This window comes from Oryctolagus cuniculus, chromosome 1, assembly GCF_051225735.1.
Source record: "Oryctolagus cuniculus isolate XC-2025 breed Fujian yellow rabbit chromosome 1, ASM5122573v1, whole genome shotgun sequence".
Lineage (NCBI taxonomy): Eukaryota > Metazoa > Chordata > Mammalia > Lagomorpha > Leporidae > Oryctolagus > Oryctolagus cuniculus.
Window position 1 is genome coordinate 46,065,075 of NC_142867.1, and position 22,865 is coordinate 46,087,939.

The following is a 22,865-nucleotide window of genomic DNA, read 5'->3' on the forward strand; positions in this document are numbered from 1 at the left end:
ACCATCATCCTTTGTTCATGATGGAAATCAGCACTGTGTGCTCCTCTTACTGTTCATTCTTCCTTCTGCATGGTCCTTTCTGTTGCCATGGTTTTACATGTTTAAATTTTTATTTATTTGAATGGCAGAGAGCCAGAAAAAGAGAAATTTTAATTTGCTTGTTTACTTCTCAAATATCCCCAACAGCCGGAGCTGACCAGGCCAAAGCCAAGAGCCTAAATTCAGTCCCAGGATCCCATGTGGGTGACAGTGACCCAACTGCTGGAGCCATCACCTGCTGCCTCCCTGGGTACCTATTAGAAGAAAGCTGGATTGGAACAGAGCTAGGACCTGACTATGAGAACATTTTGTTATTAATTAGAAGGCTCTCAGACCAATGGAGAAACCCAAATATTCCAATTTTATTCATCCACAACTTGTATTAACAATTAACTGGAGTCACTGGAAAATACCCAGATACAAGGTGCTCTTGCAGAGTACATAAAAGCAGAAGCCATGCAATCAGGCTGATCTAGGTTAGAATCCTGACCGGCATTTCCCAGCGATGTTTTCAGCTTTGGCCCTTGGGCAAGAAAGCTGACTACAAAGAGCCTGTTTCCCCATTTAAGATACGAGGTTAATGACAGTATGGACGGTTTGGAAGGTTAACATACAGCTAACACATGTAAAGATAAAACTTAGCAAGCACTTAATAAACATTAATTGCTATTCTTTCACCACGAATACTTGGACATTTTCAAACAATTGAAGCAGCACCTAAGATTTGTCCATTTATTCTTCTTTTTCATTTTCCCCTTGAATTATATAAGCTTAGCTCTAACTTTTATTATATTTTCCAAAGCAGTAGTAAAGGCACAATGTTCACGTACACAATGCTCTATGGTTCATTAGCACCTGGGTAACTCAGAGACAACAATGTCACCCGTTTTAGAACAGAGCTCATCTCTGGTCCATCAGAGACTGCTGCTGTGACTCTGCAGGCAAGTGTTTCAAAGCTGGTCTCCCAACCAGTGACGTCAGAACCAGCAGCAGCAGTTTTAGCAAAAGGAAAGCACATATTCTGGTGTCCACGTCCCAGAACTTCTGATCTGGAAGGCTTAAGATAGAGCCTAGGAATCTCTCTTCTTCCAAAGCTCCTTGGGTGAGCTGCATGTCCAGCTGGGCTCTGAACCAGTGGGGCGGAGCACGATCGTGTCCTGATTGGCTCTGAGTGTCCCAGAATAAACAACAAAGTTGAGGCATGCTGACTTTTCTTCAGACCCTGAAATTACCAATGTGGTGCTGGGTGTGGGGTTTATAGTGCAAAGTGTTTCTCCATTGTGCTCATGGCTTGAGAGAGCCATTGGCCTTCCCCAGGTCGTGGATGCCCTTGTTTTCCAGAAGTTCCATCTTCTTGTCGCTCAGTCTCACCATGTTGTTAAGCATTGCTCTAGCCACGGTCACCACAGGCACAGATTGCCCACGGGCCCAGGATTCTGGTAAAGAACCAAAGAATTTCCTAACCATCCATTCACCTGGGCGAGATTCTTGCCTGTCACATAACAGAACTCTAAAGAGAAAAAAAAAGAAAAACAGGAGGAGATGGTAACTTGCATTCTGACCATATCGGGTGCTCTGGGTTCAACTAAAACTTGTATGTTGAGCCCCAACTGCCAATGTGAGGGGTAACTGAGGTTAAATGATGTCTCTCTTAACTCATTTTGTGTTGCTCTTAAAATACCTAAGGCTGGCTAGTTGATAATAAAGGGTTTGTTTAGCTCACATTTCTGAAGGCTTAAGGGCACAGCACCAGCATCTGCTCAGACCTGGTGAGGGCCCGTCATGGCGGATGGAGTCACAATGGTTGGAGTGCATGCAAGAGTGGCGAGGAGGGGCAGCCATAGTGGCACTGCCTATGGTGCTGCAGCTCAAACTGGGGAGGCCAGGCTGCTCCACTTCTGATCCAGCTCCCTGCTAATGCACCTGGAAAAGCAGAGGACAATGACCCAAGTGCTTGGTTTCTGCCACCCATGTGGGATACCTGGAGAGAGTTCCTGGCTCTGGAATTCAGCCTGGTTGCAGCCATTTGGAGAGTGAACTAGAGAGTGGAATCCCTCTCTCTGTGTGTTTCTCCCTCTCTCTAACTCTGCCTTTCAAATAAATAAGTAAATCTTAAAAAAGAAAAAAAAAAGGAAGAAAGAAAGAAAAAAGAGTGGCAAGTAATGCACACAGAAGAAATATTCAAGGGAACCGCCAGGCTCCCTTCTAACAACCCACTCTGCTGAGAACTCATACAGTCCCCAAATACTTGAATTAATCCCTTCCTAGGGTCATGCCCCCACCCTAATGATACTTAACTAGATCTCATATCCTTTTTTAATTTTTATTTATTTATTTGAAAGGCAGACATACAGAGACAGAGAGCCAGAGTAAGCGAGAGAGAATCTCCCATGTACTGGTTCACTCCCCAAACACCACAACAGCTAGGATAGGGCTAGGCCAAAGCCACAATCCTGGAACTCCAACAGGTCCTCCTATGTGGTGTCAGAGACCCATCTACTTCAGCCATGATCTGCTGCCTCCCAAGGTGCACATTAGCAGGAAGCTAGAATTGGAAGGGGAGACAGGACTTGAATCCAGGCACTCTGATTCGGGATGCAGGTACCCCAAGCAGGGTCTTAACCATCACACCAAACACCTGATCCAGGACCCATCTTCCACCACCTGCACCCTGCCACTCTGGAGACGAGGCTTCCAATGTGAGCCTTTGAGGGATACACTCAATATACCAACAACTGCCAGGTGAAGACACAGACAGAAGGCACCCATCTGCCAGTGAGGGAAAAAGCTTCCCCCGAGAGCAACACTGGCAGGCCCCTGATCCTGGACTCTAGCCTCCAGACTGAGAAAATCCATCTCTGTTGCCTCAGCCACTTGGTCTGTGGACTCCATCATGGCAGCCCAAGCTGATACGGTGGTACAGGAAGACAATGTTTCAAAAGAAGGTAGCCGGTGCCATCCAGGAATTTCTGAATTGTTCTGCAGCTGGTACCACCACTGACCTGTTCTTTCAAAGCCAAGGGGTGGGTCCTTCAGAGAGGCAACCCACCTCTCGCCTATTTCTTTCATATCTTACAATAATACCTCAGATGTCAGCCTCTCCAAAAGGAACATGAGCTCCTAGGGACTGACAAGCCACAGAATACTCTCCAGCAGTAACAATACTTACCCAGGCCTAAATATTGAGTAGCGATCGAAGTTTAATTCTTCAACTCTGGCCTCCACTTCCCCCTGTTAAGAAAAAAAACCCACATTTTTAGTATTTAATTGAGACCAGCACACTTAGGTTAATCTTAAGGGAAAATCATTTAGGGTTCTGAAGATAATCTGCTTCCTTAGGTCTCAAAACTCATAAATATCTTTATCAAAAATCTTAGATTCCAAAGAGTCAGAGATATTAAAAAAGGAAGAGATCATTCAGTCCTGCTGTGTGGAGTGTTTTTATAGGATCTTCTGAAAGAGTGAATGGCAGCATCGCTGGGCCTCTCATTTCATGAACACTGGCAAGATCCAGTGAGGGTACATGATACATTAGTAGATCAATCATGACAGAATACCCTCCCTTTAATCCAGGTTAACAAAGCAGGCTAGCAGACATCAGCCTTTTTTTGGCTTATAGATAGTTCTGGTGTGTCTAAAACCCACAGACCCTCTGTGCCACTCACTTCTTTAAAAAAAAAAAAAAAAGATCGATTGATTGATTGATTGATTTGAAAACCAGAGTTTGAAAAGGAGAGAGAAATCTTTCATCTACTAGTTCACGCCTCCAATGACCGCAATGACATAGGCTGGGCCAGGCTGAAATCAGGAGCCAGGAACTCCACGGGGGGGGGGGGGGGGGGGGTGTCTCCCACGTGGGTGTAGGCTCCCAAGGACTTGAGCCATCTTCCTCTGCTTTCCCAGATGCAATAGCAGAGAGCTGGATCAGAAGTGGAACAGCCGGACTTGAACTAGCACTCATAAGGAATGCTGGTGTTGTAGGCAGCAGCTTAACCTGCTGTACCACAACCCTGGCCCCAATGTCTCACTTAGCAAACCCCACGGAAGTTCAAAAGACAATGAGATTACATCCCGATGTTGCTTTAAACTGAGTCGGTAAGCAACCCATGATTGTTCATGCAATGTGTCTGCATAGCCAGAAATGCCAGGGGAGCGCAGGCTGCAGGCCCCTCAGAAGGCCTTGCCAGTCGACAGCCAGAGGCAGGCATTCCTCCTTCCTCCTGGCCTGTTCCCACATTCACATGGCCCTAGCCTGCCAGATCACATAACCTTAGCTGCTTATTTTTAAACATCTTCTAAATTTTTTAATCAGTGGATTTTAGTATATGGACAGAGTTGTACACTCTTCACCATAATCTAAGTTTAAAACATTCTATCACCCTAAAAAAAAAATCCCATCCCATTAGCAGTCACTCCCCATCTCCTCCCCAGGACCTCGCCAAGCACTAACCTACCTTCTGTGTGCACAGTTGTGTCTATTCTGGATATTCCTTATCAATGGAGCCATATAATTTATGGCCTTTTGTGACTGCCTCTCTGAGCATAATGTTCCAGCATAATGTTTTTAATGTTTTCAAGGTTCATCCACATTGTAGCATGTAGCATTCCTTTTTACAGCTGAGTAATAGTCCACTGTATGGATGTACCACATCTTACTCATCCATTCATCAACTGATGGCTATCATTCTAGTAGCGTGCTATTACTAACAATCACTGACTAGGTTTATGTAGAAATGCACTTCTTGATTAGCTTTTTACAATGATGTGTTTTGATTCTATCAGCAGTGTGTGTAGGAGTTACCGCAGCAAGCTGAGACTGCCTGCATGACTGGCCCTTGAGCATGGGTTTGGGAGCTTGGATTTCAGGAATGCTCCCACCGTTCCCTGGCTGACAAGGAGAATGTCACTGTGCCTGAAGAGCTGGTGCCTACAGTGTGGTTTATGCTGCTTTCTTTCTGAAGCTCTGCAATGTTTGCCTGCCTGGGTGCACCTTTGTGACTTAATCCTGGGCTCGGGCAAATTTCTCTGGTAGACAGTATTCACGCTGGAGAAAATGGGCTCAGCCTGTGCAAACAGAGTTGAGAGAGGGAGAGGAGGTCTCGTCGAAGCTTGCATCCACTCTCCTCCAGACTCACACCATGCCCTTCTCCCTTTGCTTTATGTTTTCATTGTAATGCATCAGCACTGTGAGAATGACTATATACTGAGTCCTGTGAGCCCTGTAGCACACTACTGAATTTGGGGATGCCTTTGGGGATCCCCTATTACAAGCGGATTTAAAGATCTTTGAGGTCAAGGACTATATGCAATAACAAAAGATCACATACTCTGGAAGGTGGTGTCCTCCCCGACAGAGCAGACTCTGAGGGCACAGAACACACCCCAGCACTCTGGGCTCCATACCCCAGCATCTCTCCCCACAGCACCAGCAGGAAGCCCATAAAAGGATGTGACTGCTTCTCCCCACAGCTGGCCCACAATGAAGGCAGCTTGAAATGTTGTTGAGTACAGTAACTGTTCCTAAAGAATGCAGGACTTTCTACGCCCAGGTGCGAGGAGGCGAGTTCACCCATAAGGAGACTGAGAACATCGGAGATAAATACTAAGACTGTTACATGCAGGAGACGATGCATTATTCAGGAGGGAAGATTGCTCAATATTCATCTGGCTTGCTGTTCTTTTAATTAGTCTAATGCATAACCCAGCACAGTTGGAAAAGCAGGTCAACTTTAGCGAATGGAGAGGTCTCTTTCTGTTTTCCTGGCCTTGCTAAGGATTTGCTGAGTCTCTGTCGTGGCCCAGGTACTGTGCCAGGTCCTTCTGCTGGGTCCTGGAATCACAGTGCCTGCGTTGAAATCCTAGCTAGGCCACTGACTAGCTGGTGATCTTAGTTTCATGGTACCTCAGTTTCCACACACATGCACATCAAAGGCCTCAGAACACTACCTGGGGGTGGGCCATTGGTGTAGAGATTAAGAAGTCATTGGAGCACCTGCACTCCACGTTGGAGTACCTGGGTTCGACCTGGCTCTGCTCCTGATGTCAGCTTCCTGCTAATGTGTGTCCTGGGAAGCAGGTGGTGATTGTTCAAGTATTTGGGTCTCTGCTACACTCATGGGGGACCTGGATTACATTCCAGGCTTCTGGCTTCAGCCTGGCCCAATCCCAGCCACTGTGGGCATTTAGGAAGTGAACCAATAGACGGGCAATCTCTGTCTCTCTCCATCTCCCTCACAGATAAAAAAAGAGTACTGCCTTACTCAATGAATGCCAGATATTATTCTTTTTATTCAATTGAATCAGTATTATGGCCCAATGAGTAGGCTGTTGTGTCTTTATTCTTAAAGATGAAAAAATATATTTTCTTTCCAAAAAGATATGAATTTTTATTATGCTAGCAGTGAGAACAAAAATCCTACTTGATAACATTTCTCAGAACCTCCATTCGTATTTGGACAAACAGATACTTTTCCTTTCAGTACTGTTCTAAACTCTAAAAATTAAACTGTTCCATTCTTGATTTAACTTCATCAGTGGCTCCCTGATCTTTACCTGGCACAAAATACCATCTTAGGATAGGAAAGATATGACTCAGCTGTAAGCCATGTGGAAAAGTTCTAAAAATTTACATTATCACAGACTTATCATGAGCAAACTGATAAAAGATATTTACTAAAATGGTCACTCTCTTAATCTCACTTAAAAAAAAAAAAAAGAGGTATCAAGGTATGGTGTCCAGGACATGAAAAGTAGTAAATTCACTACAATTCTGGTACATCTTTGTGACATTTGCCCTTAACAAAGTGAGGAAGGGTGAAGAAGGGGGTAGAAATAGGAACCAATAACGAACAGTGCAAGGACTTATGACTGGGAAAAAGACAATTAAAGCAATTACAATCTCCAAATATGTTAAAGACTACAGGCAGGAAAAAAAAGGATTACACTTGTTTTTGTTGTTTTAAAATGCAGAACTGATAACAATTCAAATATAGAATGATGCATTTCAACTGGAGGCCTTTAAGTGGATCTGAGCAAGGTGAGGAGGTTTTCACAAGTGGCAACTCCCTACTGCTGCAGATACTGGAGCAGAAGCTGGAGACCTTGTGTAAAAAGATTTCATGTTGGAAGTCGTCAGCGGAGTGCCCTCTGAGGCCCTGCTTTGTAAACTAAGGGCACTGGGGGTGCACCAGGAGCCACACAAAGCAGAGCCTTGGCCTGCACTCCTTCAGCACTGATTCATCCTGAAGGTAAGTCAATGGAATCCTCTTAATAAAATAAACATGGGATTTATGTTTATGTTTATTGAAACGAACACGGGTATGTTAACAGCATGTACAGTACTGAATGTATACTCATGTAAAATGTACATGGATTTCCTTTTAAGATAAAACAGAAGACTCAAGGAAGTTAAGCTTGTACCTAGCAGACTGCTTCAGCTTAGCTGTCCCAGGATCTACAGGAAACTGAAATATTCCTGTCAGCTGTTAGGGCAACTGAGGGAAAAGTTTAAGAATCACTGTCTCCCAGTCTCTTCCAGTGCTAAGATGCCACACTGGCCAGAGCTGCCGCACCTCATTCCATTGGTTACTGCTTAATTAATAAGGGGAAAGACATGGGAAATTATCTTTCAAATAACTCCCACTTACTGAATATATTCCTGAAGGAACAGTCCCTATAGCTAGAAAAATGCATAACACATTTACAGATTGTTGGTATTACACAGTACTCTAATATTCAGAACTGCCAGTTGGCCGGGTTCTCTACAGTTATGAAAGCTGGAAACATGCACAAACCTTAACTTGTAGATATAAAAAATTGCTCGACTTATCAGCTCCTTTAGAAGACAGCAAGTTGAAATGTTTGCACCCTCCAGCTTTTGCCAGCTCTGCAGACTTCAGCACATAATCTCGGTCGACACGAACAAATCCCTCCTGAGGGGGAAAAGGATGTGAGTTATTTCCAAAAAGCTGCAAGTTTATTTTAAAGATTGCTACTCAGCTTGGGTGGCAGTCTGGGAGGCCAAGGGGAAGAGAGGATCTAAATAAAATGCATCCGAGCAAGACACGAAAGACAGACGAAGACCCTGGGAAATGCTCCAAGTACAGTCCTCCGGATAGACACAGAAGCTTCAGCAGCAAGGCAAACGGCAATGACAAAGCAAGGACGATGGCACTGAAACACACACTATACAAAACTGTGCGCAGCCAGGGGAACCATACGATCAAGCTGGGAAACCGCGTTCAGTTACACATTTGTCTTTTAATAATTTTATGGTCTTACAACCTTCTCTCTGTCTTCTCTTCTAGGTCAACTCCTCCAGGGTCTCAAAGCATGGCTAGGGACGCTGCCCAGACACTAAGACAGGGGTGTGGAATCTTTTTATTGCCAAAGGCACTCTGAATATTTACAACATCATTTGTATGCCATACAAAGTTATCATCCCCCTCCCCTTTTTTAAAGATTTATTTCTTTATGCGAAAGAGTTACAGAGAGAGTAGGAGAAACAGAGAGAGATCTTCCATTCACAGTTTACTCCCCAAATGGCCAAAACAGCAATGGGCTGGGTCAGGCCAAAGCCAAGAGCCTGGAGCTCCATCCAGATTTTCCACAAGGGTGTGTGGGTGCAGGGGTCCAAGCACTTGGGCCAACTTCCACTGATCTCCCAGGCACATTAGCAGGGAGCTGGATTGGAAGTGGAGCAGCTGGGACTCGAACTGGTGCCCATATCAGATGCTGGTATCTCAGTAGCTTTACTGATTACACCACAATGCTGGCTCCCAAAATTATCTTAAAAATTAGCCTGCCAAAGGGGCTGGCACTGTGGCGAAGTGGATAAAACTGCCACCTACAGTGCCAGCATCCCACATGAGTGCCAGTTCAAATCCCAGATGCTCCACTTCCAATCCAGCTCTCTGCTGTGGTGTGGGAAAGCAGTAGAAGATGGCCCAAGTTCTTGGGCTCCTGCACCCATGTGGGAGACCCAGAGGAAGCTCCTGGCTCCTGGCTCCAGATCGGGATAGCTCTGGCCGTTGCGGACACCTAGGGAGTGAATCAGCAGATGGAAGACCTCTCTCTCCCTCCCTCTCTCTCTCTCTCTCTCTCCTTCTGCCTCTCTGTAAATCTGCCTTTCAAATAAATAAAAAAAAAAAATCTTAAAAAAATAGCTGGCTATAGATTCATTGAATTTCAAGTTCCACCTGCAGCTGCCCTGGCGAGACCAGATGAAATGATTTTGTGGGCCTTATACTGTCAGTGGGCTGGCCATTCCCTACACCCGTACTAAGAGAACAAAATATATTCAGTTTCCCAATTTGGGGGTATACTATACAACATACCTTACACATTAGTAAGGAACCCATCCTCAAATGTTCGTACTCATGGGTTTATAATAAAAAATGAGCACAGAGCCCCGGTCTAGACTCAGTCCAGTGAGGCTGGTGGCTAGCTCTGTCTTCTGAATCACACGGCAGCATCTGCACGTGCCCAGAACGTGGTAGGTGCTCCAAAAATACTTAAATGAATGAAAGTCCAACAAAGCTGAGAAAAGACAAATCTAGTCAGGAAAACATACACACACACACACACACATACACAGAACTAAGATGCAGTGAAAGCAGGAGTGAAAAGGATGACAGAAACGACAGGATGAAGATTCATGTCCAGGGCCTAACTGAAGAACCCAGAGCAGGGAATTCTACGGAGTAACAGCTTCCTGGGCTCACTATAAATTGTGGCATCCTCAAACTTGAGACAACTGAAGAGAAGTTTAAAGTCTACTGACACTAAGTGACAAAACTATATAATGACGTCTTACAGTGTGGGATTCCAAATATGAAGACTGGACTACTGCCTGATGATTTTTTAATCTATATATGCTTATATTCATATATATGTATACACACACACACACACACACACACACATATATATATATAGAGAGAGAGAGAGAGAGAAAGGGAGAGCACTCCCATCCACTGGCTTACTTTTCAAATGCCCACAAAGCCAGGGCTAGGCCAGGATGAAGTCAGGAGCCAGGAACTTAATCCAGGTCTCTGAAATATGTGTGATGGACCAACTACCTGAGCCATCACCTGCTGCCTCCTATTGTGCACATTAGCAGAAAGCCGGAATTAAGCGTGGAGCTGGGACTCGAACCCAGGCACTCTAATATGGGATGCAGGTGCTCCAATGGCATCTTCAGCACTGTGCCAGACACCTGTCCCTCCCCAGTGACCTTTTTAATTTACAACTGTCTCTGTGGCAGCTCCTGATTCTAAATGCTCTATTTGGTGTGGTGATGTATATCTTTCATAGACGTTAGGAGGGACCTCAGGGGGTATCGGGTCGATCTCCCTCATGTATAGACGGGAGATAAGGCCCAGTGAACTGCCAGCTGGGAAGCAGCAGAGCAGAGCAGAACTCCAGATTCTTGAGGCCTTGAGGAGGGCTCTTTCCTCCCACTCATGTTCCTTTTGATCTCCTGCTATAATGATAAAAATGACTACAAAAAGGTTACCTGGCAAAGGGGAATTACAGTTGCTAATCAACCAACCCTAACATAAGGAGATCACTCTAGATCACACAAGAAGGCCCCACATATCCAGAGGGGTCCCTGAAAATGGAGGATTGAAGCAGAAGAGGTTAGAGTTATGCCATGTGAAGAGGGCTGGCCCAGAACATGGAGAAATCGAACTGTGGGCCAAGGAATGCAGGCAGCTGCAGGTGCTGGAGATGGTGAGGAAGTGGGTTCTTTCTTGGAGCCTCCAATAGGGAACAGGCCCGATCAGCACCTTGATTTTATCCTAGTGATAACTCGCAGAAGACTCCTAACCTGTAGTACTGTAAGATAATAAATCTGTGTTTTTAAAACACTAAGTTTGTGGTAATTTGTAATTTGCTAGAGCAGCAAAAACCCCCACCCAAAAAATGCGATTTTAAAACAACAGGTCCAGCATGTTTTTTGTTTTGCAATGAAGTAGATTGTAAAAGTATGCATATTAGCCTATTGGCCACGGCTCAATAGGCTAATCCTCCACCTGAGGCGCTGGCACCCCAGGTTCTAGTCCTGGTCAGGACACCGGATTCTGTCCCGGTTGCTCCTCTTTCAGGCCAGCTCTCTGCTGTGGCCAGGGAGTGCAGTGGAGGATGGCCCAAGTCCTTGGGCCCTGCACCCGCATGGGAGACCAGAAGTACTCCTGGCTTTGGATCAGCGTGGTGCACCGGCCACAATGCGCCAGCCACAGTGTGCTGGCCACAGCAGCCATTGAGGGGTGAACCAACTGAAAGGAAGTCCTTTCTCTCTGTCTCTCTTTCTCACTGTCCACTCTGCCTGTCAAAAAAAAAAAAAAAAAAAAAAGTATGCACATTATAAACGCAGAGCTTGATAGATTTTCATAAAGTGACATCTTCTGCAACCACCTCCCAGACAGGAACTAGAGCATTACCCTTACCCTGAAAGCCCCCTACAGCCTCCTTTCTCGTCACTCACCAGTACATTTTTAACCACATCTACTACCTGCAGCGCAGTGCTATTTTTCTGCCTTACCTTAGGTAAAATAAATTTATCTCCTGTCCCACGAACCATCACCTTTTCCTTTTGTGTTATACACGCTGACGTTTGAGCTTAAATAATTGACTTGGCTAACCTGTCTTCCAACCTGGTTCAAATTCAGGTTGTTGCTTTGTAACTCAATGTGAAGAAAAGTAATTTTAATATTCAACACATCCTGGAGACAGAGAGAGAGAGAGAGTGAGAGAGGAGTGATTCTTCTTGAGTCTTTCTCTAAAATGAAACTTTAAATGTGCTGAAAGTATGCCAAGAAAAACAACCCAAAACTATGTAGAAAAATTCTAAAACACAACAAATTTCTCTTCCATCTCTATTTCTTCTCCTCCAATTCACCAGAACTCTAATTTTTAATAATAGGTTTGCTATTCACAATAAAATCACATGGTTAACTAGTGAAATAATTTCTGTGATTTTTGTTGTTCTTTTAGCACAAGTTCTTAGAAGGATTATTATAGTTGTTGCTGCAAAAATGCGTTTTCTTTCATCGGCTTCTTTAAAAATAAGGGAAAGATTCAACCAATCACAAGTCTCTAGACCGACGCTGTCTCCCTCACTTAATCCTAGAGCCAGTAAAGGGATAATTTGATTAAACTGAGACCCTAATTTATTTGGCTTTAGTTCTGGATCAACCTCTCCTTAATAGAGTGCTGTCGTCTCCAATTGTTTGATGAAAATTAAAGTGACATAAATACCATGGGCCTTTTTCAATCTGATTAGTCAGCTAAGGCACATCAATACCCCCCCAGCCATCAGCCTCTGGCGTCCTTCCTTTCACCGGCCTCGCCGGCGGCTGACAACCGCTCCTTGAAGGACGAGCACCCACGCCGCCACAGAGACCCCCACACTTACCCATCATCCCTGCTCAATGGGCCCCGTTGACAAGGTGCCCATACCTTTCTCCATTGCTGTTCTCTGGACAAAGCTAAATATTGTTTTATTAGCAATCAATGGCTGCTAATCCAAAACGATTTCACAAATCCTCTGAGCCCTCAAGCTGATTATAGATACGCGTTTTTCCAAGCCCACTAAATTTTGAATTTCACTTCCCTCACCCTGATGGCATGGCCTTTTAGCTGCTGAATGAAATTCAAAAGCAAAAGGGTCAACGGCTTTCAAGGACTTAGAAATGGAACTTAAGCAAGGGTCCTGGTTGACTGGCTAGGAGCTATCGACACACACTTTCTTTGAAGTAAAGCAGTTTCCATTTATAGATGGAGGGAGCGATCTTTAAAATCTTATTAATGCCCTGCCCTGTTTTCCAATAGCTCAAATTAAAAAACAATAGAAAAACGAACTAAAACACACTACTCTGTATTTCAGAAACAGTTTTCAGCAAAACTGTACTTACTTTCCCTAACCATATATGGCCAGAAAAAAGAACACAAAGTCCATCAGGTTTATCATGGCTTAATGATTACATAGCAGGTGTGTTCTACTCTAATCAGAGTTTCTTCCAGAGAAAGGAATTGATGAAATCCTTCCCAATACGCACTCAAAATAAACACAATGTACTAAGCAGAGATATCTACACAGGCTCCACAAACCTCCAGGAAGTCAGATTCCCCAGTTATTCGTATTTTAAGTCTTGTTAAAATCCAAAGCTATTAAGTATTTCCTCTTCTCTTCTTTACCAATGCCTGAAAACTCAGAACAGCACTTCAGAACAATTCACCCTAACAAGGTGTTTCAGAGCTGACTGATAGGACAACAAACCATGCCCAATGACTCAAGGTCATGGAGTCCTTCTCTAAGGAGGAAGGATCTATCACTCTGTAAATGGACCCACTTAGCCACATTTCTGCTTCATTCTGACCATAAATTAGACCAGAAAACAGACATGCTGACAACCAACCAACGGCATCAGCTGAGACCCCATCTGTGTCCTGGAGGGTACCACTATATTTGAGGTACTGTAGCAGGGAAGGATCTAGGTCAGGGAAAGAGCTCTGGGTAGAAAAATAAAATCAGATATTGAGGATTCCTGGGTCAATCTCTACATTAGAAGTTTTTCCACTTGGGGAATACTTCTCTCTGTTTTGCTGAATCAAAGAATTTTGCAGTTGGAAGGGAATTTGTAGTGGCCACCTCTGCTTTCAAAAGACAAGGAGGCACAGTTCACAGAAGCTAACCATCATACCCAAGTTCCCCAGCTACTTGGCATCCAAATAGAGCCTGTGATCTGAGTCCCCTGAGTCATTTAGGTCAGGAGTGGGAAACGTCTGGCCTCCACTCTGGCCTTACTAAAGCAACTGTAGGTGGGACTCAAAATTCAATAAATCTATAGCAGGTCAATTTTTAGGTTGATCATTTGGTATGGCCCGATGTTAGATGACGTTAGAAATACCTAAACAGCGCTTGGCAGAAAAAAGGTTCCTCACCCCTGACCTGGGTCCTTGCTACTTCACAAGCTCCCTCCTAGACATCAGAAACAACAGACATTAGAAGAGGAATGGAGAAACTGTTTCTGTAAAGGATCAGATAGTAAATACTTTCAGCATTGGAAGCTTCTGTAATGAGCATGTTAGCATTATAGCACAAAAAGTAGCCATAGATAATATGTAGGGTAATGCACATAGCTATATTCCAATGAAGGTTTAATTATGGATACTAAAATCTAAATTTCTTAAATTTTCAAATGGCATGACATATATTATTCTTGGAATTTTTTAATCTTTTAAAAATAGTAAACTGCCCTTAGCTCACAGGCCAAATAGGTGCTGCTCAGTATTTGGCCCACAAGTTATAGTTGCAAACTCCCAGATTAGAAGAGTCTATCACTACAACCAGAAGCCATGAGACTCTATTTTAGTCTAACAAATACTACAGCAGTTGCATTCTTTCTTCACATTATTGACACATCCATCCAACAGAATCTAAGAACCCAGACTGCTGGAGCCCACTCTGAACGGGTAAGGAGATGGAGAAACCCTATCAAACTCCCAACCAAATCCTTTTCTTAACACAAAGGAGAAACACATTGTTTTTGAGTGGTATCCTTAAGTTTTTGCTCTTCACTCAAGGTCAACGTAGATCTGGTTTTCAAAGGGTACGTCAACCTTCCCTAGCATATAAGTTACTCACTAAAGCAAGTTGAAGAACATATACAACTACAGTACCCAGAAAAACAGCAGGTAAGGCCCTCCCGAAAGCAGGTACAGCAAGAAGAACAGGGCTGGCTGCATCTGGATTTCCCAAGAAGCTTGCTAAAAATACAGACTCCAATCTCAGATTTAGATCCAGTAGATCTGGATCAGGGCCATATCAGGAAGCCACTGCACTGTTTCAACAACTATGGCTTCTGAATGTGAAATGAAGATTAGAAAGCTCACCCACCTATCTAAGCACCATTTTCAACAGAAATCTAAGTAGACAGACTTTTAAGTAGAAATCTAAGTAGACAGACAAAGTCTATGTTGAAGTCCCAACCACCTAGTACCTCAGAGTGTGACCTTATTTGGAAACAGGATTACTGTACAGGATCACTGTAATTAGTTAAAATGGGGCCACAGTGAGGAGGGTGGCCCCTAATCCATTATGACTGGTGCTCTTCTAAAAGCGGAAATGTGGACACACACACACACACACACACACACACGGGGAAAACACCATGTGAAGAGGCACGGAGAAAGAGGAGACACAGAGAAGGAGTGAGAACTGAACTAACCTTTCTCTCCTGGCTCTCAGAAGAAGCCAACCCTACAGACAACTTCAGCTCAGACGTCCAGGCCCTAGAACCGTGAGGCCGTACATTTCTGTTGCTTATGCCATCCAGGTTATGGGACTTTGTTATGAAGGCCTCAGCAAATTAATGCACTGAAGACCACAGAGCAGTAACCTGGGAGATCTAGACACTGAAGTAGAAACTCTGGAGTTCTTGCAGTTTCTCTATTGGAAACTCGGGTTGCAAAAGCAAAATCTAGGGTGCTGCAGTTACAAACCAGCTACGGAATGACACTAGGCTTGCTACCAGATTTGCAGTACCCATCTGATGAGCTGCAGGTGAGCGCCTCTAAAGAACACCTGGCAGGAGTCTGGAAATCCACAATGACCTTCCCAGCAACTCTTGCAACCTAGCCTCTGATGAGCTGTCTTCTCTTTTAAACTGCCCAAAGTTTTTTTTTTTTTTTTTAACTTCTATTTAGTAAATATAAATTTCAAAAGTACACTTTATGGATTACAATTGCTATCCTCCCCCCCATAACTTCCCTCCCATCTCCCGCTCCCTCTCCCATTCCATTCACATCAAGATTCATTTTCAATTATCTTTATATACAGAAGATTGATTTAGTATATATTAAGTAAAGATTTCATCAGTTTGCACCCACACAGAAACACAGAGTGTAAAATACTGTTTCAGTACTAGTTATAACATTACTTCACACTGGACAACACATTAAGGACAGATCCCACATGAGGAGTAAGTACACAGTGATTCCTGTTGTTGACTTAACAATTTGACACTCTTGTTTATGGTGTCAGTAATCTCCCTAGGCTCTAGTCATGAGTTGCCAAGGCTATGGAAGCCTTTTGAGTTCGCTGACTTCGATCTTATTCAGACAGGGTCATAGTCAAAGTGGAAGTTCTCTCCTCCCTTCAGAGAAAGGTACCTCCTTCTTTGATGGCCCCGTTCTTTCCACTGGGATCTCACTAGCAGAGATCTTTCATTTAGGTCTTCTTTTTTTTTTTCCCAGAGTGCCTTGGCTTTCCATGCCTAAAATACTCTCATGGGCTCTTCAGCCAGATCCGAATGCCTTAAGGGCTGATTCTGAGGCCAGAGTGCTGTTTAGGATATCTGCCATTCTATGAGTTTGCTGTGTATCCCGCTTCCCCTGTTGGATCGTTCTCTCCCTTTTTGATTCTATCAGTTAGTATTAGCAGACACTAGTCTTGTTTGTGTGATCCCTTTGACTCTTAGACCTATCAGTGTGATCAACTGTGAACTGAAATTGATCACTTGGACTAGTGAGATGGCATTGGTACATGCCACCTTGATGGGATTGTATTGGAATCCCCTGGCACGTTTCTAACTCCACCATTTGGGGCAAGTCCGATTGAGCATGTCCCAAATTGTACATCTCCTCTTTCTCTTATTCCCACTCTTATATTTAACAGTGATCACTTTTCAGTTAAAATTTAAACACCGAAGAATAATTGTGTGTTAATTACAGAGTTCAACCAATAGTACTAGAACAAAAAAAAAAAATAGTAAAATGGATAAAGTATTACATTGTACATCAACAGTCAAGACAAGAGCTGATCAAGTCACTGTTTTTTTGTTTTTGTTTTTTAACAGATTTTTTTTTTATTTTTTATTATTTTTTGACAGGCAGAGTGGACAGTGAGAGAGAGAGAGAGAGAGAGAGAGAAAGGTCTTCCTTTTGCCGTTGGTTCGCCCTCCAAGCCGCTGTGGCCAGCGCGCTGCAGCCAGCGCATCGCGCTGATCCGAAGCCAGGAGCCAGGTGCTTCTCCCTGGTCTCCCATGCGGGTGCAGGGCCGAAGCACTTGGGCCATCCTCCACTGCACTCCCGGGCCATAGCAGAGAGCTGGCCTGGAAGAGGGGCAGCTGGGACAGAATCCGGCACCCCGACCGGGACTAGAACCTGGTGTGCCGGCGCTGCAAGGCGGAGGATTAGCCTAGTAAGCCAAGGCGCCGGCCCAAGTCACTGTTCCTCACAGTGTCCATTTCACTTCAACAGGTTTCCTCTTTGGTGCTCAGTTAGTTGTCACCGATCAGGGAGAACATATGATATTTGTCCCTTTGGGACTGGCTTAATTCACTCAGCATATTTTCCAGATTCCTCCATCTTGTTGCAAATGACTGGGTTTCATTGTTTTTGACCGCTTAAACTGCCCAAAGTTATCACAGCTTCCAAATTTTATTTTGCACCCAACCCCGATTAGTTTCATAAAAAAAAAAAAAAAAAAAAAAAGAAGATCTCTCCCAGACCGTGTCAGCTTACTTTCTGTCACTACCTCTTAGATCACTGAAGTCCTGACTCTCTGATGAGACAGCTTGGCTTCTAGCCTTTTACCTGGTTTACTCATTCATTGCTTTTATCTTTTCAAATGGATTTTAAAGGGGAACAAAAGGTACTGAGGAGCCTGAGAGGTGGGGAAACAATCCTATTTTTTTTAAAAAATACATTCTGGATCATGAAGACACTCAATTCTTCTTCGGGAAATTGCATTACACAGTTTGAATGTAATTTGGACTCTTCCCTGGAGTGCTCTACAATGAGATTTGCCTTATGTCATGAAAATCAACTGATCTATGCCTAATGCAGTATTTTATTTTGCTGAGTCACCACCAAAGTCAGGTTGGCAGTTGAGACTGTGAAACCTGCAGTGTACTAGGACAAAAGTTTTGGATGCCTTTGGAGGGCACATGGCTTGTGATTGTCTCTAGGACAGAAAAGACTGTACCAGCTGGTGAGTAGGAACGTGACCCTTTCTAACAGAGATGCTGTGCCAATTCCTGGGCAAATCCAACTTCTCTACACTCCACAGTTCCCAGCACAGAACTTAACACCACACTGTGTTCCAAGGTGGACATGCTACGAAAACACACCTCAACTGAAAGGATAAACAGAATTTATTTTTTGGACTCCACAAGGCCCGCAGAAATTCAGCTGAGCCCACCTGCTCAGCTGGTATAAATCATAGCTTCTAACCCTAAGCTCCCCTAAAGATTCAGATGCACCAGCCTTATTCATAACCCAATGCCAAGCGCCTATGGCAGAAACAGGATTCTGCATATTTAACAGACACATTCAGCTCCAGCAAGTGAGTTCTGCTAGAGAGAGACACTAAAGATAAGTATAAATTAAATAAGATGTATTAGCATTTGCCCAGAATCTACACCATAAATTAGGGCTTATAACTATATAGTAAACTATGATTTCTGGACAGGAGCCGACTCAATTTAGAACACTATTAAAAAGAAAATAAAATGTGCTTAAAGGAGTTTTGCGTCAGTGAAGACTGAATCATCACTGGGGTTGAATCAGCGCTGCGGGCTGAGTCATCCCTGGAGGATGGCTGAATCGTGCCGCTGTGTTCTGATCTTCTAGCCCAGAAGTTCACAGCTTGGCATGAAAATAGCAAATCACTCAAGTGAGAGAGAACGCTTCAAGTTTCAAACATTTATTAAGGAAAAAAGGGAGAAAAAAGTCTACTGCTAACAGCATGAGCCAATTACTTTTATTCAGTAATTAGTGAGGGGCTATTGTAATGACAATGATATTTACAAGAGGGAAGATCATACAAATATGTTCCATGTCTCCAGCACTGAAGAAGGAATTAGTCTGAAGGAAAGATGAACTTATCAGTTTCTCTTGAAAGGACAGCAAAGGTTAGTGCAGCACAGAGAATCTTCAAGAATCAGAGCTTTTCCGCCTTAAGCATTGCAATGGGCAGAAAGACCAAGAGGGAGCAAGAAACAGCTCCTGGACATCACTGGCCATCAAAAAGGGGAAGGGAACATTGCTTCTTACCGCCCCGGCCTTTTTTCTGGTGGTACCCAAACAACAGAATCCAACATCGTGACCTTGAAAGGCAGCAGCGTAGTCATCCAACTTCTCAAAGTCCACCACCTCTTGATTCTAGACAAGGGAATAGCTGTGTTAATTTAAAGAATAAACGACAAACCATTACCGAAGGGTTTGCCTACATAACATCAAATGTTTCTAATTTATTTTTCCCAATCAAAAAGCAGTAAAATGCACATGTTCTAGGGTACTTCAAAAAGTTCATGGAAAGTAGTATCAGATTTCAATGCAAACATTTTTTAAGCTCTTGCATATGACAGGTCTTCAAAATGCCAGTACTATGGCAGAGCGGGTTAAGCTGCCACTTGTGATGCTGCCATCCCATTCTGGAATGCTGGTTTGAGTCCTGGATATTCCACTTCTAATCCAGCTTCCTACTAATGTGACTGGGAAGACAGCAAAAGATTTGGGGCTGGCGCTGTGGCGCAGTAGGTTAATCCTCCGCCTGTGGCGCCAGCATCCCATATGGGCACTGGTTCTGGTCCCGGCTGCTCCTCTTCCAATCCAGCTCTCTGCTGTGACCTGGGAAAGCAGGAGAAGATGGTCCAAGTCCCTGAGCCCCTGCACCCACAAGGGAGACCAGAAAGAAGCACCTGGCTCCTGGCTTCGGACTGGTGTAGCTCCGGCTGTTGCAGCCATTCGGGGAGTAAACCAAAGGATGGAAGACAGTTCTGTCTGTCTCTCTCACTGTCTGTAACTCTACCTCTCAAATAAATAAATAAATCCTTAAAAAAAAAAGATGGCCCATGTACTTGGGTCCTGTCCCCTGGGTGGGAGATCAGGACAAAATTTCTGGTTTCTGGTTTCAGCCTGGCACAGAATTGGCTGTTGCAACCATTTGGGAAGTGAGTCCAAGAATGTTAGAGATCTCTGTCTTTCTCCCTCCCTCTCTGACCCTCTCTCCCTCTCCCTCACCCTCATCCTGTAGCTGTTTTTCAACTAAATAAATCTTTTTAAAAAAAATCATGGATGGGGCCGGCACAATGGCATAGTAGGTAATGCAACCGCCTGCATTGCTGGCATCCTACGTGGGCACAGGTTCGAGTCCTGGCTGCTCCACTTCTGAGCCAGCTCTCTGCTATGGCCTGAGAAAGCAATAGAAGATGGCCCAAGTCCTTGGGCCCCGGCACCCACGTGGGAGACCCGGAAGATGATCATGGCTCCTGGCTTCGGACCGGCAAAGCTCCAGCCATTGCAGCCAACTGGGGAGTGAACCAGCAGATGGAAGACTCTCTCTCTCTCTCTCTCTGCCTCTCCTTCTCTCTGTATAACTGACTTTCAAATAGATCAATAAATCTTTAAAAAAAATCATGGAGAATGCATATTATGAAAAAACTATGCATGGTGTTAAAAACATTTTTGCACCAAAATACACTTCTAATTCCATTTTCCCACAAACTTTAATGTCCACAGTACCTGTAAGTTTAACTAGATTGCTAAAGTTAGGTTCAATTACAATTTCTCTATGGACAAATAAAAGATCTGTCTGTAGCCTACCAAAAAAGAGACCACTCAAGTATAACGTGGGGATGGGATGGTGTTTGGATTCTAAGACCTAGGTTTAAATCTTGGGCCTGCTACTTACAAGGCATGTAATTGGGGCTAACTTAGTGATCACTCAATTTTTTTTCAGGTATAGAATGTAGGTGATAATCTTTCCTTTGGTCCAATCCATGAACCCACTTGCATCAGAATCAGTCAGTGGGTGCTAGATAAACACACATATTCCTGGGTCTCATAGCAATACTGGTGAAACAGAACCTGTATTTTAACAAGCTCCCACAGTAAATCTCATGCACACTGAAATTTAAGAACCCCCAACTAACCATGAAGATTTGCTATAAAACTTCAAACATGAAAGTCTGATAGATTCCGTCTTCCAGAAGTTCAAAAATGTTGGTTTCCTTCCCTACCGTCAATTCCTCCTAAAGAATTCTCCTGGTAATTACATAATGCTGCCAGAGCACACGTTTTCACAAAGCACCTGCTCAAAATACATGCCACGAAAACTTGACTCTCAAAACAAAGGTTTCAACGGTAGGTTCCAAATACTAGGAGCATCTAACATAGTCCATCAAACCAGATTATGAAGACGGCACATTATCTGCAGAAGCCTAAGCAAAAATGTCTGTTTTAAACAGGAAAGACCTGATGAACCAAAGACATTCGCAAAATACCTGAACATGGACCTGAAGGAATCAAGGATATGTATTTGTGAGATCACTTTTTATCTGGGATGTCTGTGAAATTGGCAGGGCCAAATCCTGCGGTTGTGGCATCTCAGGATCACACTATATTACTGGATTCACTGCTGTTCAGCAAACCAGTTTAGAGTACCTGGTCTCCATGGAGCTCACTCTTCATACATTCAGGGGTTATCACCAGATAGAAAACTGGTATATCCACCATAAGTGTGGATATTCCACTTACAGACACAAGCCTGGGAAGCTAAGCAGGGAAAATTCTTAACAAGCGAAAATACGCCCTCTGGTCATTTCCATACACCTGTTGCATTCTGCATTTTCAGATGAACTGACCACATCAATGTGAAGTGCACAGGCCGACAAAATAAGCAAAGTAGTTGAGAAAACTGCCACGGTCACACGACCATTTCTAGAATCCAGTACAAATATGAACCACCAAAGAGAACTCTTTGGACTTGGCACAGCGCTCCTTACAAGCTAGATCTGGCCACATAGAGCAGTGGCCAGAGACGGGTTGTGGGAACGAGGCTGGCCTGGGCCTACAACCTGGCCAAGGCTTCCAGGAGGGGCTGTCACAGATCAATCAGGCACCGACTGACCACCTCTGGCTGTCTCCACCACTAGCCCCGCACGGCTCAGCCCTCAGGAGTAGAGTAGGGGCTCACCAGGCAGAATCATTGCCGGAACATTTTTTGGTCCCAGCTCAAATACCCACCACATTTTTATAAGCTTCCTCGTCGAAGGTGAGCTTCCTCCGGCCAATAAGAGTGACTCTGGAAAACAATCTCTGTTCCAGGATTTCTTTCAAGAGCACTTTGCCGGTTTCCCCGCTGGCGCCCAGAATAAAGACAGATTTGTTCTGCATCCTGAAGTCTTCCCGAAGCTTCGGCAGCTCCTCGGCCTCGGCCATGCTGGGGAAATAACAGAGACAGCTGCTGAACTGAGGAAGGGCCGGCCCGTTCTTACCCCTGATATAAGGGCTGTTTATTTGTCCCGAAGATACTGTTCATCGCCTCATCGGTGCCCAAGGGAAAAGTGGTGAGTCACCTGCGCGGCCCCGCACCTGTGCCAACAGGCACCTGGGAAGGGATCCGACCTGCAGGGTGCGCCCAGGCGCCACCAACTAGACTGGCTCCACCGGGCCTCTAGACCGCACAGCAGCCGCAGCCCCGGCGGGAGTGTGGGAGCCCGGCTCGGTCCCCTACCCGGCGGGGTCCCCTGGGGCCGCACCGGGCCCCGCGTCCTCACGCAGCAGCAGGAGCAAGGCGGCCACCAGCGCGCTCGCCGCCGCGCCCAGTGCCGCGGGCCCGCGCATCCGGGCAGCCGTCCTTCCTGAAGCTACCCCTCCGCGGCTCAGCCCAGCGGTCAGCGACGGCCACGCCCTCGCCTACCCGGCTTCGTCTTCCGGGTGACTTCGCGGCGCCGCGGCCTCGCCCCGCCCACTGGGGCGGGACCTGGGCAAGGGCGCGTGGGACCGGTGCCGGCGCGGGCCGATGGCCCCAGCAC

General features: G+C 44.8%; 1 protein-coding gene across 4 annotated transcripts; it reads right to left on the reverse strand.

Annotated features, from left to right (window-relative positions):
* Positions 1 to 377: 377 nt before the first annotated feature.
* HTATIP2 (HIV-1 Tat interactive protein 2) lies at positions 378 to 22,759 on the reverse strand. Of its 4 annotated transcripts, none has more exons than XM_008268768.5 (6): positions 22,590 to 22,759; positions 22,075 to 22,270; positions 19,102 to 19,209; positions 7,833 to 7,970; positions 3,209 to 3,270; positions 378 to 1,549 (listed from the first exon to the last, which is right to left on the reverse strand). In XM_008268768.5, the coding sequence occupies exons 2-6, from the start codon at positions 22,267 to 22,269 to the stop codon at positions 1,324 to 1,326; spliced, it is 729 nt and encodes a 242-aa protein (XP_008266990.3). In that variant the 5' UTR covers position 22,270; positions 22,590 to 22,759; the 3' UTR covers positions 378 to 1,323. The 4 variants fall into 4 exon arrangements, with proteins under 4 accessions (XP_008266990.3, XP_002709014.3, XP_017201037.3 ...); XM_002708968.5 differs by having other exon boundaries at positions 22,565 to 22,751; XM_017345548.4 differs by having other exon boundaries at positions 22,423 to 22,743.
* Between the last annotated feature and the right edge of the window lie 106 nt (positions 22,760 to 22,865).